The sequence below is a fragment of the Lemur catta genome, chromosome 18 (assembly GCF_020740605.2).
Source record: "Lemur catta isolate mLemCat1 chromosome 18, mLemCat1.pri, whole genome shotgun sequence".
Taxonomy (NCBI): domain Eukaryota; kingdom Metazoa; phylum Chordata; class Mammalia; order Primates; family Lemuridae; genus Lemur; species Lemur catta.
In genome coordinates, this window is record NC_059145.1 from 37,245,077 (window position 1) to 37,262,821 (window position 17,745).

The window sequence follows — 17,745 nt, forward strand, 5'->3', positions numbered from 1 at the left end:
CCCCAGCCCAGCCCTCCTCCAGGCTTGAAGGGCAGTGGGTGCTGTGTGAGACTAGAACCCCAGCTCAGGACCCCAGGGACCCTTGGGTCCACAAAGAGGCAGGAGTTTGGCTCATTCTGTGGAGGAAGGATGAGCTGCACCTGGGTAGGGGAGGGAGGACTCTCTCTGAAACAGGGAAATCGAGGCCTACAGTCTGAGGCCAGGGATGAGGCCCTGCCGGGCATGGTGGCAGCAGGGATCCGTCCCTTCATGGCAGGGAGCCTTGTGGCTCTAGGGACTCTCAATGAGTGACTTTGGGCAGGTCAGGTAGGACAGGAGGAGGCCCAAGTGGGGAGTGGAAGTGAGAGGCTTCTGGAATCATGCAGCGTGGCAGGCGAGAGCCAAACACATGTTAAATCGCAGGACCATGTGCTCATGGCTGATGACACAGAAGTGTCTAGAAGTAGGCCAGGGTTCCAGCTCTGGCTCAGCCACTTCTCAGGTGCCCACTCTGGCCCCAGAGGATGAGTAGGCTGAGGGGAAGAGTAAGAAGGTGGTCAGAGGGATGGGTTGGAGAGCAGGGTCCCAGCACAGGGACTGGGGAGTGCAAAGGCCCCACACAGGGAGTAGGTAGGACAGTGTTGGAGGCTGGGCTGGGGAGGCAGGGTGGCAGAGTGGAGGGGCAGGAGGACCCAGGACCCCCTAAGGGCAAGGAGGGGAGTGGGGAGGAGGGACAGGGCCAGATCACCAAGGGCCATGCTGGCCACAGAGCCCAGTCTGGACTCAATGTGCGGCCAGTAGGAGGCTGCCGACCCTGAAGGCCAGGTCTGATTCACATTCTCAAAGATGCCTCTGGCTGCTGTGTGGGCGTGGACTGTCGGGATGGGGGCAGGGCCCTGGGAAGGAGGCAGGGGAGGTGGTCTAGGGTAGAGGTAGGAGGGCCTGTCCTGTGTAGCCGCGGCCCGATGGTTTCTGAAACTGGATCCTGGGATGCATTAGCCACGTCTGCTAATCCTGGAAGTGGAAGGGCCATTTGGTAGCACAAATGTCCTGGGGAGGATATGGCCCCTGTCTTTATGAGGCTGAGTGGCTGCCCATCCCCCCAGTGCTGGGCCTCCCTAGAGACGGGAAAGAGCTGGCAAACCCAGGCTCTGTGGACGGTGCTTGAGCCACAGTAAGAGCCAGCTGCGAACCCCTGGGCTGGGGAAAAGGAGCTCTGGGTTTTTAATCTGGGCCCAGCCCCCTACCACAGCTTGATTTGTGACCATGGGCCTCAGTTTCTCCATCTGTCAAATTGATTGGCAGCCCACCCGGGGCTGATGCAAAGCCCAGGTGCAAGACCAGAAGGGAAGATGATTTGAGACCGTCAGGCGTGTGCAAGCCCAGTAAGCGCGTGGTGGCCTGTGTGTGGGAACCCTTAGCTGGGAGCCCCAGGCAGACATCCACCCTCCCGCAGACCGCCCTTCCCACTGCCCGTGTTTGTGTGTTTCCTTCCCATCACCTGGGCCACCATGACTCACCCCAGGCCGGGTGGGTAAGTGAGTAACTGGCTGGGGCTGGAGCCAGGCCCTCGGGCAAGACACTTCCCTTCCTGGGCCTCAGCTTTCCCATCTGTAGAACAGGCAGATAAGCCCTGCTCTGCTCACCCCCTGGGAAATGTGGGGTGAATACAGGGCTGACGATGTGAAAGCAAGAGGCTGCAGTGGGGTGAGGGCAACCCAGGGAGTGGCCTTTCTTCTGGGACGGAAACCAGGCCCTCTCGACATCAGCCCCAAGTCAGCCCCGAGAGGAGCTGGACACGCGCACTTGCCCAGGCCCCTAGCCCGGCAGACCCCCATGCCCCTTAGGGGAGCCCACGCGGAGAGCATGGGATGGCAGGCAGGGTGGGGCCATGAGGGAGGCCTGGCTGGGCCCCAGGACTCTGGGTGACCTTGTGGGGGAGGGGACTCCAATGACAAAAGGGAGGCTCATGTAGGTGGAGTCACAGAGGTGAGCCCCCCAGACCCCTGCAGGCTGAACTGCCCTAGAGTGGGTAGAGTGTAGAATATGCTGGGCCCCACAGGGGAGGATCAGGAGAAGGGCAGACTCTGCTGTGGCGCTCAGAAGCTAGAGAGGATTTCAGAGGGTGGGGGCATGGAATGAGGAAGTGTGTGGAGGCAGGGGCACTGTGTCTGGGGCACAGTGTGGGGAGCAGGAGGTCAGGGTAAGGTGAGCGGCAGATGGGGACAGAGAGGCCATAGCTGGTCTGGCTGTGACTTGGAGCCTTAGCAAATAGGTTTTATCTCCCTTGCCTTCCACACTCTGCTGGTCGTGCCTGCCTGGAAGGGTTTTCAGGCCAGGGATGGCTCCCCAAGAAAAAGTGCTATGATTGTCTAGTAATGTCTGTCAAGGACAAAGCACAGAAGAGAGGTGCATGTGTGTCCTCTATTTTCCATCCTCGAGCTGGCCCCACTGGGCTGGGTATGGGGTTGGGAGAGGTACACTCTCCAGTGGCCATGGCATGACTGTTTCCCACCAGGGCTGTTTGCCCCCCAGGCCCTACACTCTCACCCTCTCTGCCCCACACACCTGGGCAAGGGAGGAGTCGGATGAATAGGCACGTGGCTCCCCCACCGCAGAGCTATCCCAGCTTTCCTATGCCATACTGCCATCACCCAGGGCCTGGCAGTCCCCTGCTAGGAGGAAGGTAGGGGTGGACTTCTGTTCAATCCAGAACCTGTCCTCTCTGAGATCCCAGCAGCAGCCAACAGGGCTGGGTGAGCCCCTGTGACTGGACAGCTGAGGGGAGAGAAGTGTGGATCCCACCAGGCTGGTAATAGCCCCTCTGGGGGACTTCTCTGTGGCCACCCATCTAACAGGAGTGGCAAGTGCCCAGACATGGGGCTGTATGTGTATGTGTGCCTGTAAGAGAGTATGTGTGCCCACATGTATTGTGTATTTTTGCACACATGCATAGGCATCTGTGTATCTCTGCACATGTACTATGTGCCCATGAGCACATGTGCATATATGGGTAGGTCTGTGGCCTATGTGTTTGTGCCTGTGTTGTGTGTAACTTACATGTATGTGTGTGTGTGTGTGTACAGCCAGTTCTACATAGGGCAGGAGCATTGCCAGTTCTTTGACAGTCTATTCCTGGCCTGGCTTAGATGTTACTGTCTCGATACCAACCCAAGTGGGCACCCCACCAAGGTTTGGGGAAGAAGCTGTCCCAAGGTTCAAGCGCAAGCAGAGTGAGTCTAGGTCTGAGCAGGCCTCTGATGGCACATGTCCCAGCCTGATGGAGCTGCCCTGGGCAGAGGCTGGCTCAGTCACCAGCAGGCACCATGGACCAGAGTGCCTGGCCCCTGTGTAGCCTCTGCACAGCCCTGCTCATGTCTTACAGTGAGATAGACCCATGTTATAAATCTGCCCTCCTGGTGGTGAGTGGGAGCTCACCCTAGATTTGTGCTGGCCTCCTTAGGACCAGGAAGGCAAGGAACTGACCCCCCACCTCAGCATATGCCATTAGAAACATGGTGGCCCATCTCTGAGAAATCCATGGGCACCAGTGGGAAAGGGAAAGATTTTGTTTCTAAGATGTTTAAACTGTTCTTGGTGACAGAGCTCCTGGGTCAACAAGCCACGTGTGCTTGTGTGTTGGAGGGTGCGCACCAGTTTACCCTGCTCCTGGGGACCCACAGCTCCTCCCAGAGGAACAGCAAACGGCCATGAAACATCCCACCACCATGGCCAGGCCTTGCTCTGCCAAGAAGGCTCCTTCCCAGTGTGCTTCTGGCGTTGGATGTGTGCCGACAGAGAAGGCAGCCCCAGTGCCTTGTGGGTTTGGGCCTGGCACCTGGCTGAATAGCGATGAGACAGGGATGGCAAGCAGAGGGCTTGAGGGAGGGCAAACGTGCCACCGGGCATCCAACATGAGAACATCTGGTGTGGGGTGTTGGACAGTGACTGTGATAGAGCACAGAGCAAAGATAGGGCTGAGGGGACAGGGGTCCTGGGAGCATGTAGCAGGGGAGCTAATATAGCCAGGACAATCAGAGGCGGCCTCCCTGAGGGTGACATCTGAGCTGGGATCAGGAGGCAGGCAGAAGCTGCAAGCGAAAACTGAAAGTCCTGGAGGTGTGGAGGTGTGGGAGAGAGAGAGAGGGAGCCCTCAGAGAGCTCAGACGTGTCCCACCTGCATTTCATCTGAGACCAGCCCACCCTCAGGGACCTAGACCTGTTCTGGGGGCCTCTTTCCCACTCCCCCACCCTGCCCCTCAGGGAGACCCCAGTGAGCTGAGCACCTCTGCTGGGGGCTGCAGGTGAGGGAGGGCCTGAACCCAGAAGGGCAGGAAAGTTCACATTCCCAAAGAGGAAGAATGTCTTTGATTTCCAAGGCCTTGCCCAGGACACTATATTCCTGCCAAGAAAAAACCTTTCCCAGCATCCTAGGGGGAGGCTCAGAGCTGTAGGGGTAGAGTTCTGACCTCTTGCTGCTTGGCCATAGTTAAGCTCCTGTCCTGCTCTGGGCCCTGCAAGTCTGGGAGCAAGGGTTCCTCAGCCCCCCACCCCATGCTCCCCTTCTCCTGTACTCATGCAAACCCTGCCTCTTTACATCCCTGCTGGGTGACACCCCTCCGCACCCCAGGAGCAGCTCCAGTTCCACACATCCTCCTAGACGAATCCACAGGGAGAGAGATAAGTGAGTCATCACAAGCTAATGCAAGGTATGGCAGGGCCCTCTTCCCTCTTTAGGGTGGTCTTCCTCAGGCCTGGCAGTGGGCACTGTGGGGGCACAGAGGAGGTTCTTATTTCAGCTGTGCCCTCACCAGTGAGAACGATGGCTACTCCTCACCAGGTACTCGGAAGCTAGTATGCCTTAGTTGGACTCCAGCCTGCCCCTCAGGAGATGTCACATTGACTTATTGGGCATGTGACATCTTCTTCAGCTACCCTGTTAGCAGAGTATGGTCCCATCTGGGGAGGGGACACCAGGCCAGAAAGAAAGGTCTTTGTTCATCCTGTCATGGGCCTAGGGGAGGGAGTACACAGATCAGCATGTAACCTGGGGGAGCAGAGGGGAGAGGCTGCCAGGCCACATGTGATGCTGAGTGGAGGATGGAGTGTCCACTGCTGTCACTCCAGCTCCAGGCACTGCCTGGTGAGCTCAGCAGGCCCTCAACAGGCCCCTGTCAGCAGCTCACCCTCCCCCGGGGGCTTGCTCAGGCCTCCTTTTTGAGTGCTGCCTCCATCCTGGACAACCAGCACCCAGACTGCCAGCCCAGAGGCCTGGCCTCAGAGCATGTCCTCACAGCCGCCCGATTTGTAGACTGGCTGGGCACTGTTCAGATGAGTATTCTCCTATAGTGGGAAAACCAGCCATGCTCAGGTCACACAATAGGTCAGCAATAGGCAAGACAAAATTTGGGTCTCGGCTTCTCAGGCCTGGGAAGCTCTTTCTATAGGGCCCAGGACCCCAGGGAAGCTGGTTCTGCCCAGCAACCCCAGGACAACCCTGGGCGGAGGGAGGGTTGATTCTCCTTTCACCTGTCGGGGCATCCGATCACTGCTGAAAAGATCTCTGGCTGCACTGCTGTGGCCTTTCTGAGAGTGTGACTGTGGGAGAGACCCCTGCTCTTTGGGGATACTGGGATGCAGCCCTGCCACCAGGCATGAAACCCTTCAGAGAGACTATCCCTGACTTGGAAGACGGGGTGGGGGCTGCTCCTGGGCCACTCTTTTTCGTGCCTTTTGGTCAGAGGCCAGCGGAACGCTCAGGTCCTCAGGGTTCCAGAGGCCCTCCCTTTCGCAAATTTCAGGCATCTTCATCCCCTACTCCGGACCCTGACCCGACACCACCACCCTCCCCCACAGCCGGGGGTGGGGGCAAGGTGGCTAAGAGTTGACCAGCTTCAGGCGGAAGGGGAGGTTAAACCCCAAGGAGGCAGGGGGCCCGCCCGGCAGGGAATGGGCCAGGCTAACGGCTAAGCCCCAGCCGGAGCTCCCTCCCGGGGAAGACCACCGTGGCTCCGCAGGGAGAGCACTGCAGGTCTTGCGCAGGCGCGCCGCCGAGTCGAGCCGCTTTGTTCTAGCGCTACCTGCAGATCCATTCACCTCCTCCGCCCCGCCCGCACGCCGGCGAGTCCGCACACGCTGGCGGAGACCCCGCCCACTGCCCCGCGCTGGGTGGAGCCGGCGGCGGGCCCCGCCTCCCTCCCACACCGCCTCCCTCGGCCACGATTGGTCCTCTGCCGGCTCGTGCCCGCCTATCGGGAGAGTGGATTGGCATATCGAGAGGGAGGTAAGAGAAGGAAAGCTGATTATAAAGGAGCGCTCCCCTCCCACCTGCCCCAGTGGAAAAGTCACGTGGCGCTTCACTAGACGCTTGTCACCACCCCGCTTGTAAAGCTTTCTTAAAGGGCTCACGCTCCCTTCCTAGGGCTAATCCTTTCCAGGATTTCTCCACCCCTGCCCACGGAGGCGTCCTACCCCTCCAGTCGTCTAGGTGCAGATTTCCCATTAGGCCTGCTGGGGTAAGACACTGCCCCTCAGGTTTCGGACCCTGTGACAGGGAGACGATGCTGTCGCCTGAAACAGTGACCGCCTAGCACAGTGCCTGGCACGTAGTAGGCGTTCAATTACCATTTGTTGAATGAACTCGACGAAAGAATGAATGAATGGGGATGACAGGTGGGGAGGGGAGGTTGACTCGGTGTGACCGTCCCCCCCCGCCCCATCCGGGGGAAGCTCCGTTAACGTGGGGTGGGGGTGCCAGTTGTAGGACTCCCCCCGTTAGTTCTTCCCGTAGGGCACAGGTCTCTCCAGAAAAGACCACTCCAGAAGAGCTGGGCGTGCGGGCAGAGGAGAGGGCGTCTTGGCCAGGCCCCCTCGGCAGGTCGTAGCGAGTTCCGGGCTAGACGAGACGGTGACCGTGCGGAGCCCGGGAGCGGATCCCGGGCGTCCCGGGCCACGAACGCGCCCGCGCACCCGGTGAGGAGGGGCGGCAGAGGCGCTGCGCCTTTAAGCCCGGGCGCCGGCCCCGCGCCCCGCCCCCCGGAGGACGCCTCGGCGCGCGGCCGCGGGAGCTGCCGTTTAATTGGGGCTGTCAGGCCGCGGTGCGCGCGGAGGGCCGGGCGGGCGGGACGGAGGCCGGGAGGCCGGGGCGGCGGGCGCACAGCTCGGCGGGAGGCGGGCGCCCGGAGACGCGGCCGGGGCGCCGTCCCAGGGCAGGGCTGCCCGGCCCCGGCCCCGGGCCGCCCGCTCTCCCCATGAAAAACCAGCTCCGCGGCCCCCCAGCGCGGGCGCACATGTCGGCTTCGGGGGCGGCAGCGGCGGCTGGGGGCACCCGGGCGGGGTCCGAGCCCGGTGCGGGGTGTGGGTCCAGCGCGGGCACCGGGGCGAGCGCGGCGTCCGGAGCAGGGGCCATGCCCTGCAAGAGCGCGGAGTGGCTACAGGAGGAGCTGGAGGCGCGCGGCGGCGCGTCCCTGCTGCTGCTCGACTGCCGGCCGCATGAGCTCTTCGAGTCGTCGCACATCGAGACGGCCATCAACCTGGCCATCCCGGGCCTCATGCTGCGCCGCCTGCGCAAGGGCAACCTGCCCATCCGCTCCATCATCCCGAACCACGCCGACAAGGAGCGTTTCGCCACGCGCTGCAAGGCGGCCACCGTGCTGCTCTACGACGAGGCCACGGCCGAGTGGCAGCCCGAACCCGGCGCTCCAGCCTCTGTGCTCGGCCTGCTCCTACAGAAGCTGCGCGACGACGGCTGCCAGGCCTACTACCTCCAAGGTGAGGGCAGCACCGAGACCCCATAAGGGATCCAGGCTCCCCCTCGACTCCCTGACGCCCCCGCTGGAGGCTTTTTCCTTTCCACGCGCTCGGCCTGCCCAGCCGGGCGCCACGTCGTCCCCGGCCCCCATCCGCCCTCCCAGGAGCCCAGTCCCCATGGCGTGGATTTGGCAGGCACGGGGCTCCCTCTGCGCCCCCTTTCTTGGCTAGATTCGAGTGGGTGGAACAAACTTTTCCCCCCCTAGGGTTTCGTTTTTTTACTGCTGGTGGGGCGATGGTAGCGCCCAGCTCCAGGCTCCCTCAGGAGGGAGGGGCCGTCTCCTGGAACCCTAAAAGCTGCAGCGCACCCAACTCCAGCCTGAAATTCGTGTCCCTAGAAGGCCAGGGTCAGGAAGGGCACCTTTTAGCACCATCCTTGCCTCCAGTGCATGGGGCCCATTTGGGTTGGGGTCTCTGGGATCCCATTATGGCCCCTACCACCTGGGGATCGTTGGCTCTTAGAGACGCTTGAGAAAGTAAGCAGTGTTCATTGCCCTGACCCAGGTCTCCCGGGCCCCCAGGTCCCCAGCCTGTCTCCTGGGAGCTTGCAGAGGGGGAGGCAGCACTGGGGGTTGGGGGGGGGGGCGGCAAGTGGCTGTGGCCGGTGTTTCCAATTAACATTCCAAAATGGCCTCTCGCTGGCAGCGGGGCGGGAGGGGAGGGGAGGCCTGCGGCACCCTCGGGCGCAGGGCCCATGCCTAGCTGCAAGGCGCTCCCCATCTCTCCCGTCCCGGTATAGCCCCAGTGGCCCTCCCCCTCTGCAGGTCCAAAGCTGGGGGCCTTGTATTCTAAGGGAGGGCTCTGGAGAAGTGGAGCTGGGACCTCCTTCTGGAGCCTGCCCCCGCCAGGGGGGAAGGGCCAGCCAGTACCTTCACACTGCCCTCCCCAGCTGTGTTTCGTGAGCTGGGCAACCACTGGACTCCCAGTCAGGGGTCCAGGTCCTCTCTGCCTCTGACTGACCCAAATGTGGCTCTGGCTCTTATGGTGTCATCTGTAAGGGGGGTTTGCAGACCCATAGGTGCTGGCCTGAGATGTGGTTGTCTACTTTCCTTTGCCACTTAGCTATTACTGAGCACCCATGCGTGCCAGGTGTGCATGGGAGCTGCAGACGAGGAATGAGCTGGGGCCTGTCCTCAAGTGCCCTAAAGCTGTAGTATGGCTGGGGGCCCTGATGTGTTATGAGTAAGGGTTTAGAGCTCAGGCATGTTACTTCCCCTCCTTGGGCCTCAGTTTCCTCATCTGTGAAGTAGTCGTAGTTTAGATGGAGAGAACACAAGAGAGGGTGCACGTGTAACACTCGTCAGTGCTGTGGGGCTTGACATGGGGAGTCCTGGCCATCGGGGTCTTGTGCAGGCTATCTGGGCTCTCACCAGCCTCTCACCCAGGCCCCATCTCACCTCGGCCACAGGTGGTTTCAACAAGTTCCAGACAGAGTACTCCGAACACTGCGAGACCAACGTGGACAGCTCGTCCTCACCGAGCAGCTCACCACCCACCTCAGTGCTGGGCCTGGGGGGCCTCCGCATCAGCTCTGACTGCTCGGATGGCGAGTCAGACCGAGAGCTGCCCAGCAGTGCCACTGAGTCGGACGGCAGCCCTGTGCCATCCAGCCAACCAGCCTTCCCTGTCCAGATCCTGCCCTACCTCTACCTCGGCTGCGCCAAGGACTCCACCAACCTGGACGTGCTCGGCAAGTATGGCATCAAGTATATCCTCAATGTCACACCCAACCTGCCCAACGCCTTCGAGCACGGTGGCGAGTTCACCTACAAGCAGATCCCCATCTCTGACCACTGGAGCCAGAACCTCTCCCAGTTCTTCCCTGAGGCCATCAGCTTCATTGGTAGGTGTTGCCATGTGCTGGGTAGGTGGGTGGGTGCGTCAAGGTGTGCACAGGATTCTGGGTGTTGCCCGCGCCTAACTGGGTACCTCTGGGCCTGTTGGGACCTGTGTGTGCCCTGCATGTGCCAGCTTGTGCCTGTGGGTGTACCCATGCCTGCTGTGAGTCACCGAGTTCCCCAGGCCCCTCTAACCTGTCAGGGCCTGAGAAGTCCCCTGAGTCTTGGGCTCCCCCCAACTGTCAGCCCCTCATGGGACTTGTATTTTTCAGGCTTTGCTGTTGTTTGGGGCTTAGAAAACTGAAACATCACACGCGCAGACCTCCCACGGGTCTCGCTCACTCTGCATCACGCCTCGGCACATGTGTCTCTCCAGGATGGGGTTGTCACAGTGCCTCTTTGGGCTTTACTGTGTACCCGAGAGGGCTAAATGGTAGCCCTGGAGCCAAAGGCCTGCCCCAAACAGGCAACTATTGGAATGTGGGACCCAGAGTGCTTGGTTTTGGCCCCAGATGCTCTCGGCAGCCTGTGGGGCTTGCTTGGAGGGTAAGGGGTGTACGGTGGAGGTGGAGGGAGTCTGAGGAAGGCCTCCCCCAGAGCAGTGCATCCTGCTGTCTGGCTTAGAGCCCTCTGAGTCCCCTGTGTCCCCAGCCTCAGCTGACTCTGGCTCCCCACCCTGGTTTTCCTCCTTGGCCAGCTGGGCTGTCAGACGGCAGGTCATCCCCCACACCGGGCCCACAGTGTGGGGAAGGGACACAGGCCCAGGATAAATGGGAACCCTGGATTCCCGACCCAGTGTTTCTAACCAGCCTCCTGTGGCAGGGTGGGGGTGGCCCGGGCAGTCTTCTCCTGATGGCGGCTGTGTCCAGTGGAGGGCGTTTTGGTGTCGGCTGGGCTGGGCCGGCTTTAATAACAGGAAGTGGGAGGCTTCTCCGCCTCATCCGCTTACTGGGAACCAAAAGTAGGTGCCTGGCTGGGAGGAAGGAAGGAAGCTGAGGCCTGGGGGAGGGGCTGCAACTGGGGCTGCCTGGAGTATCCAGCCCTGCCCCAGGGGGACGTGGCCAAGAGGGCTGTGGGTGCTGCCTCAGCATTTGGGCTCCCCCAGCAAGGGAGGGGAGCAGAGGGGGAACCTGGAGCCTGGCTTGTGGGTGCCTTTATCCTTCCTGAAGGCCCCTCCGCATCTCCACATCGGGGTGAGGGTGCAGGGGAACAGGATGCAGGGGTGGGAAGGGGCCTTTTCCCTCATTTGACAAGGGGAGGACCTGAGGCCCAAGCATCCCGGGGGGTCAGTGGCATGGGTCAAGCACCAGCCTCACACTGGAAGGGCTCAGAATAAAGCCAGTGGAAGCAGTTTCACTCGGGATCACCTGTGGGTGGGCTAGGGGCCAGGTGTCCTCACATCCTAGTGTCACCACTGGAGGCTCGTCCCTACCACCCCCTTTCCTGCCCCAAATCCCGAGGTCAGACCACAGGGCTCCACATGAAGCCACAGCACCCCCCGTGCCTCCCCTGCTGGTCCTGCCCCAGTGCCTTAGCCATGGGGCCGCCCTGTCGGCCCCTGAGTCTGGATTAAGCACTTACAGCATGCTAAGTCCTAGGTACCCTTGGTGGGTGGGGAGGGGAGGGGGAGCTCTGTCGGACCAAAGGCAGGGAAGAGCAATTTGTGGACCCGTGTGTCGTCTGGTAGGAGGGTACTGGCTGAGTGCAGACTGTGCCTGGCTTCTAGTGGTTCAGCGGTAGGGAGGTGGGGACCTTGAGGACCCCAGGGCTGCCTCTTGTTTTTGTTTTTTGGATTTTTTTTTTTTTGGTTTTCTTTCATTTTCAGGAGTAGAACCCATGCCTCTTTTTAATCCATATCCCTGGTCTCCCTCCAAAGAGGAGAGATTTCAGGACTGAGGTGTTCAGTAGCCCAGCCAGTGTTTACTGGGTCCTACTGTGTATCAAGTAGAGGGGTCTGAAGGCGGCACGGGGAGAGCTGGGGGGTTGGCCGCATCCAGTTGGCGTGGTGGGAGATGTCACTGGTGTACAGGCCTGCTGGGGAAGGTCTAGCAAGTGGGAGGGGTGGGCCCCATTGAGCAAACCCCATTCATAAAACCTCAGGCGTGGCTGTCATGCTGTCCCTGGGTCTATCAGGAGCTGGAGTTGAGGCTGTGCGGACTGGCTGGGCACAGGGCAGAGCCAAGTGCAGGGCCAGACCACCCACTTCCTTCTGGAGCAGCTGCCCTCGGGCCTGTGTCCCAGGAGACTCTCAGGAAGTACTCCTGGGAGCTGCACCAAGAGAACAGGTCCAGCCCCCACCCCCAGGTCACAGCCTGGCAACAGCGGGTGCTAAGTTAGAAGGAGCCTCTGTGTGGCCTTGGGCTTGTCACTTTGTCTGTCTGTTTCCCCATTGATAAAATGGGCTTACTGGCCATGGTGCAGATGGCCCAAGAGGATGCAGGTGACACCACCCTCAGCACCAGTCATAACGCCCAGCTGTGGCAGCAGCAGGACTAGCAGCGATCCCACTCGGTACTGTAGCTCATGTTGAACCCTCACTTGGCTCAGGTCCTTAGGAGAGCACTGTGAATAAATAGGCCCATTTTATAAATGAGGAAACCGAGGCACAGGGGTGTCCAGTGACTGGGAGCTGAAGCGTGACAGAGCCCTCTTCATAGTTATGCTCTTAACCTCTACCCCAGGTTGCTGCCCCAACTACGGGACTGTGCTGCCCTCTGTGCCCCAGCCCCAGCGCCCACCCCGCGCTGTGGCCCCTCTGCCTGCGCTGTGGGAAGCCTCCTCGGGAGGAAGCACCTCCCTGACCCGTACCCCTGTGTTTCAGATGAGGCCCGCTCCAAGAAGTGTGGTGTCCTGGTGCACTGCCTGGCAGGCATCAGCCGCTCAGTGACAGTCACTGTGGCCTACCTGATGCAGAAGATGAACCTGTCACTCAACGATGCCTACGACTTTGTCAAGAGGAAAAAGTCTAACATCTCGCCCAATTTTAACTTCATGGGGCAGCTGCTGGACTTTGAGCGGACGCTGGGGCTAAGCAGCCCATGTGACAACCACGCGCCCAGTGAGCAGCTCTACTTCTCCACGCCCACCAACCACAACCTGTTCCCACTCAACACGCTCGAGTCCACGTGAGGCCTGGAGCACTGGTGGGCATGGCACCGGGCCCCTACCCAGCCCTCCACAGGGCCAGGTGAGAGGGCCCAAGCCTGCTGCCTCTGGCCTGAGGAACCCACAGACGTCGCCTGTGCCCAGAGGCCCAGGCTAACTGGTGGCCGGACGCCCCTTACCATCCTGCGGGAGCAGGGCCCACGGCAAGGCCTCCCTCTGCAGGGCTGCTGGAGAGGCCTCAGCTCGCAGACACGTGGCTCTGGGGGGGCCAACAGGGCCTCATCCTTTTCTAGGACACTCCTTTCTGCGATGGCCCGGCCAATTTGGCCATTTTTTAAAGACACATCCAAGGACCTGAGTTTACTTTTTACTTTTGGCAGGTAAATCCAAGCTCCCCGGAGCACAGAGAGTGTTCAAGCTCTTCTTGATTTTTCTTTTTTTAACGAAAAGTGTTATTTTCAGGCTACATGCAACAGTGGATTGTATAAACCAGTATTTCATCCCTTTCTTGATCCTGCGAGAGAGAGAGAAGTGTTCTCAGTTTTGTTTTTCGTTCTACTTCAAAAAGCAATTATTATGTTTGTTTTTGTTTTTGTTTTTAATGGAAAAGACAAACCCCATGTTGATCTTGACCAAATGCGTTTTGCACATGTGTGAAGCCTCCGTTTCTTCGGCGGGCCCTTCTTGAAGGGGTGGCTTGCTGCTCTCCAGGTGTTGGGACCCCCAGTCGTGCCATCTCCCACCCTTGGCCCAGTCCACCTTGGCACTGCACTTGCCTGTGATGACTGCTGCAAGTTGTGATTGGTGGGCTGTTTGGGTGGTCTTTGCAATCTCTGCCCGCCCATTCTTCCCTCTGGTGGTCCCTGCAGACCTCCCTGAAGCAGAAGGTGAGGGGTACAGGGCCCTGCCATTGTCCTGCCGGAGATGGGCAGCAGGGGACTACCAAGCAGTAGCATTAGCCCTCTGGGCTCAGCCCCTAGGAGGGCCTGGGCTCTGGGCCCTTTTATATATATTTACCCACTACTTCTGTCTCTTTCTCTCTCTCTTTCTGTAGCTGGGAGTGGAGGCCCAGCGGCTGGGGAGAGCTTAGGTGGTGGGGATCCACCCCTGCCTCCGGCTTCTTCCCTGACCCTGGCTGTTGCTTTGGTCCAGCGGCCGCTCCCAGCCCCCTTGTCCCCGTGGAAGCCTGCCCTGCTCTCATCTTGCCCATGCCTTCTACTGCCAGGAGACTTGCACCCATTTCAACCCCAGGGCAGGGGCAGGTGGGGCAAGGACAGACAAGTGGAAGGGGTGCGAGGCTCTGTCCACCCCACTCGCAGTATCCACAGAACAAAGCCACGGATTCCGTTATCCTCCTCCAGTTTTGTTCCTTCTCCAACCTCGGTTCTACCAGCTGTCAGGACTGCATGGGGGCCCGGGGAGGGGTGAGTGGTCGGGCCGGGGTCCCTGATGGAGCAGCACTCAGCATGTGAGTGAGGCCACGGAAACTCTGCCCCACTGCATCTTACCTCACAGGGGTGGCTTTCAGGGATTCTTTAGGGCAGCAGATTAAAATCTTGCCACAGTCGAGAAATTGACAAAAAGCTTCCATGCTGTACATGGTTCTCTTTCTCTCTCTCTTTTTTATTTTTAAAAAGAAAAACCCAGAAAGAAGCATCAGATTTGTGTAAATGAGGGTATGCCAGAGGGTGGCCAGTTTTGCTTTATGATCTTATGAAGGAAAATTTGTGACCCTACCTATATATATACACACACACATATATATATATATCCCGAACCAGCAACGGGACTTTGTTTATATTGCAAATAAATATTATTTTTTCTTTAAAATGAATTGTGATGTCTTGGGGTCTGGGAAGGTGAGGAAGGGGCACTGTCGCCTGGCATCCCAGTGCCTGCTCTGCATGAGGCACTGGCCTGGTCCCACCTGGCATGTGCCAGGCACTTGCTTAGACCAGTCAGAGGTGCCCTGCAGACGGGAGGGAGCAGCCAGGGCTTCTGGATGAAGCTGGCTGGGTGGCATTTCCTCAGCCCTTGGGCACTAGCAGACCTGAGCAGCAGGGCTTTCCCTATGGGCTCTGCTGAAGTCGGGGGGCTTGGAGAGGTTGCGGGGACAAGTTTACACAACTGAGCCCCTGCTTAGCCAGAATTGCCTGAGGCTGTCTGCTTGGGCATTGCTAAGATCACCTCAGTCCTGTGCAGCCCCACAGCCCTGACCCTTTCTCTTGCTGCTGTCAGGGGTGGGAGAGGGGAGTCCGCACTGAACCCTGCCCCTTCCGATCCTGGAGAGCCAGTGGGACAATCCTGGACAGTGAGTGCTCAGCCCTGCTTTGCTCTTTCGGGGCTGGTTGGCCTTGGGCAGGCCTCTTAGCCCCCTGAGCCTCAGTGTACATCTCTGTAAAATGAGGCCAGTCACACCCAGTTACTGAGTGCTTTTCTCGTGTGTGGCATAAGAGCACATTGCGTTCATTTCCTGGACTGAGCCTGGGCTTATAGGGAAGAATCAGCCATGCTCAGGCTTGCACAGAGCAGGGGAACATCAGCCCTCCATCCGGGCTCCCTGGCCCGCAGGAGCAGGAAGGGGCCTGGGCAAGGATGGTGGCCCTGGCTGGGGGAAGCGAAGCCCCCAGTGGTTGGCACAGCCCCACGTTACAGATAGAGAAATGGAGGCTCCAGAGCACCTATGTCTCCCTCACCTCTGGCTGGATCAGGTAAGCCTCAGTCAGGGACCTAGGGGGCCTGGGTGCTGACTCAGTTTCCCCATTTCTGCTGCTCACCTGGCTCTCTCTCTTCAGTGGACTGCGTGATCAGCACTGAGCTGGACCCTGCTGGCAGGTGGGTGGGCAGGGCCAGAAGGGTGAGGGCAACTCAGCCCCTTCCCTGGGCCTGTCTTTGTTGGGTTGCCCAGGCGCTACCTTCTCTGTCCCTCCTCTGTCTCTGCACTTCAGTTACATTGGACCAGAACAGTTACCACCTCTGCTCAGCCTGTGATGAGGGGTAGAGGGCAGGTCCCCGTCAACCGTGGGACTGGGGTTCGAATCCCAGCTGTGTGACTGCCAGCACCACAGCTCTCCCACTCAACACTCCATCTTTAGAATGGAGGAACACTGCTGTTCAGCCAGCAGGCCTGCGTGGGGGTGGGGGGTGGGGCTTCTCGCAGCGTCGGCAAAGGGATGGGTGCTGCGTTTGCTCTCGGGCTCCCTCAGCGCCCTGGTCCTTCTGTGCCAGGGGCAGGCAAGGGGGTGGAGGCCTGAGCAGGGAGAGACTGGGCCTTTGTTCCCTCTCGCTGCCCTCGCCCAGGGCTGGGGAAGCCCGAGGGTGCTGGGCGGGGGGCTGGGCCCTCGACAGGCAGAGTAAGTGCCTGGCAGTGCCAGCGTGCCCAAGCACAGGCCAGGGTGGGGGTGGGAGCAGCAGCCAGCTCCCGAGCCGACTCAGACAAGGACTGGGAAGCGTGGGAGCGCAGGAAGAGGGCCAACGCCACCACTCGCTCCCGTGCAGTCTTAGGCCAGGTGGTCTCTCTGACCTTCAGTCTCCTCATCTGTGTCTGGCTAAGGTTCCCTGCAAGGGGACAGAGGACCAGGTCATGGCTGAATGGCTGGGGCCCTGGGTCCTTGCTCTGTGACCTTAGGCTAGGCCACAATCACTCTGGACTGCTGTCCCCCCCCTCAGGTTTCAGGCTCCTGCCCCATGGCCCCTCACCCTGAGCCCCTCTTATTCTGCCCTGTTTCTGCCATGCCTTCCTCCCCTGGCCGTCCTTGGCTGAGGCCCTTGGCGCTGGCATCCCCGGAGCTCCTAGACACCTGGCTCTCCGGGGCCGCATCTGCTTGGTCTGTGTGGCTTGGATGCTATTGCTCTCCTGGCCCTCTCTTTGCCTCCCGGGTCCCTATTTCTGTCTCCATCTCAGCCCAGGTCCCAGGACCCTCTCATCACTTCTTAGCCACTTAGTGTTCTCGTGGGAGGCGGATTTAAGACACTTACTCACTGGCACATTCATGCAGCAGCCATTTCCCGTGCGGCTGGGCGGCCCAGAGTGGGAGCAGCCCGAGGGAAAGCTCAGTGATGTCATGCTGGGTGGCAGGATAATGGGGCCTCCACTTGTCCGCTGGTAAATGAATCAGGTGCAACGTCAGGACTGACTAAGTCTGCCCACCAGGAAGAACTTGGTAGCACTGTGGAGCGGTTACCTTGAAAGGGGCCTGACAAGGAGACCAAAAAAGAGACGAACGTTTCCCTGGGTGGTCCTGCTCCGAGCCTGGGGGAGGGGAGGCAGCCTTCAGGAGAGGGACCTGCTCTCCCTGCCACCCCCAGAGGCCCCTCCCAGAGTGCACTCAGCCTGGTGAATGGGGCAGGGTGGGGGCAGCAGGGAGCCTCGACTGGAAGCCGCCCCTCCATGCTGCACTCAGGCCTGTGCCTGACGCTGTGTCCGCCTTGGGCCGCCCTCTGTCAGTACGGGTGTGTCCGGGACGCCAACACCTACACCCAAACCCTCAGCAGAAGCCAGAGGGCCGGCTGTTGCCAGGTATCTCTGGAGGCAGCACAGCAACATGTTAGCCTCTGGGTGCCCCAGTGAGGGCTGTCTCGTCCTGATCTTTAATATGTTTTCCCTGCTGGTTCTGGGCCCCGCCAGGACACAGTACTCTCACCTCCTCCCAGAGGCCTCCTAGGATTGGTCCCATCTGACTCCTGAGACCCAGCAGAGCTGAGAGGCCCTGGAAGGCTCAGAATCATCCTGTCCCCCAACCCTGTGCAGATGGGGAAAGTGAGGTTTGCAGAGGGGTGTCCCAGAGTGGGTGGGGGCAGAGCTGGGGCTCCCACCTGCTGCCCTGAGTCCTTCCACTAGGCCCCACCCCCGCCACCAGGCTGGGAGCCCTCTCCCTCTGGCCCTGTGAGGGACCACACACACACACACACACACAGCCTCCTCACTTCTCAGACTGGACAAGCCCAAGCAGGTCCCTTTGCAACTAAGGAGCCACCTGCCTCTGACTCTGGCCTCCTCTCCTCAGGGTGCGTC

At 60.1% G+C, this 17,745-nt stretch overlaps 1 protein-coding gene across 1 annotated transcript; it reads left to right on the top strand.

Moving 5' to 3' along the window:
• Nucleotides 1-7,073: 7,073 nt before the first annotated feature.
• On the top strand, nucleotides 7,074-14,561 carry DUSP7 (dual specificity phosphatase 7). Its single transcript, XM_045530074.1, has 3 exons — nucleotides 7,074-7,749; nucleotides 9,197-9,631; nucleotides 12,448-14,561. The coding sequence occupies exons 1-3, from the start codon at nucleotides 7,230-7,232 to the stop codon at nucleotides 12,753-12,755; spliced, it is 1,263 nt and encodes a 420-aa protein (XP_045386030.1). The 5' UTR covers nucleotides 7,074-7,229; the 3' UTR covers nucleotides 12,756-14,561.
• Nucleotides 14,562-17,745: the final 3,184 nt, after the last annotated feature.